This window comes from Osmia bicornis, chromosome 16 (assembly GCF_907164935.1).
Source record: "Osmia bicornis bicornis chromosome 16, iOsmBic2.1, whole genome shotgun sequence".
In the NCBI taxonomy this organism is placed as follows: Eukaryota; Metazoa; Arthropoda; class Insecta; order Hymenoptera; family Megachilidae; genus Osmia; species Osmia bicornis.
The window spans coordinates 256520-257546 of record NC_060231.1 but is presented as its reverse complement, the minus strand read 5'-3'; the positions used below and the strand labels follow the sequence as shown (position 1 = coordinate 257546).

Here is a 1027-nt window from a genome sequence, read left to right as displayed (position 1 = left end):
GAAAAAGGCTATCACTTTTCCCTTTGCCCTCTTTAACTGTCTGTTCACCAAGAAGTTTAGCGTGTATATGTTATTGATTGTTCCCATCTCTCTTCTGAATCCTGTCTGATTTGGCGGCAACATTCCCTTTTATTCCACTTCCTCCCTCATCCTTTCCGTTAACACCGCTGCGTATATTTTGTATAGTGTGGGCATCAACGTCACTCCCCTATAGTCCGTTGCCCTTGTGCCATCTCCTTTTTTCTTTATGGGCGCTATTATCCCTTCCTTCCATCCCTCCGGCCATCCTTCTCCTCTCCAAACCCTGTTACATATTTCCCATGCCTATTCTAATACCTCTTCTCCTCCATATTTCCACACCTCGTTAGGGATCTCATCTCCTCCCGTCGCCTTCCCGTCTTTCAGTTTCGCCACCGCTTTTCTTATTTCTTCCTTACTTATGTCCGCTTCCCCGTCCCCTTCTTGGTTTCTTTCTCCCCTCAGCACTACTTTCTCCTCTGATCCACCCAGCAGGTTCACAAAGTGTTTCCTCCATTCCTCTTCTTTTATTCCCGTTTCCCTTCTCCCTCTTCTTTTCCTTTCTCTGTTTATTATTTTCCATACCTCACTTTCTGTTTTTGCCTCTTCCACCTCCTTTTCAAAATGTTCTATCGCTTTTTCCTTCTTTGCTTCGCATAACTTCCTATATTCCCTCTTAATCTCTTTGTAGCCTTCCCCTTCTGCCTTTCCCTTCCTCCAATCTCTTAACATCTTTCTCACTTCTTTCTTCTTCCTCCTGCACTCCTCGTCCCACTACCCTTTTCTCTTACGTCTTTTTACCCCTTCTCTTCCTTTTTCCAGCCCCTGTCTGAACTCTTCCATCATTGTCCTATATCCTCCTCCATGTTTCCTCTCCTCTCCCTCCACCTAATTTCCTTTCTAAACCTTTCCCTTCCCTGCTCCGACCAGTCTCCTCTCGGCGCTGGTCTTTCTCTTCCTCCTTCTTCTTTTTCCATTCTCCTCCCTTCTATTTTCAGTATTATTGGGT

At 45.3% G+C, this 1027-nt stretch overlaps 1 protein-coding gene across 1 annotated transcript; it reads right to left on the bottom strand.

Moving 5' to 3' along the window:
* Positions 1-324: 324 nt before the first annotated feature.
* Positions 325-750, bottom strand: LOC114881589. The gene has a single exon (XM_029198407.2). The coding sequence runs from the start codon at positions 748-750 to the stop codon at positions 325-327; it is 426 nt and encodes a 141-aa protein (XP_029054240.2).
* Positions 751-1027: the final 277 nt, after the last annotated feature.

Excerpts from the sequence above, each read along its gene's own strand:
- LOC114881589 (XM_029198407.2), bottom strand. The coding sequence starts at position 750 with ATGTTAAGAGATTGGAGGAAGGGAAAGGCAGAAGGGGAAGGCTACAAA.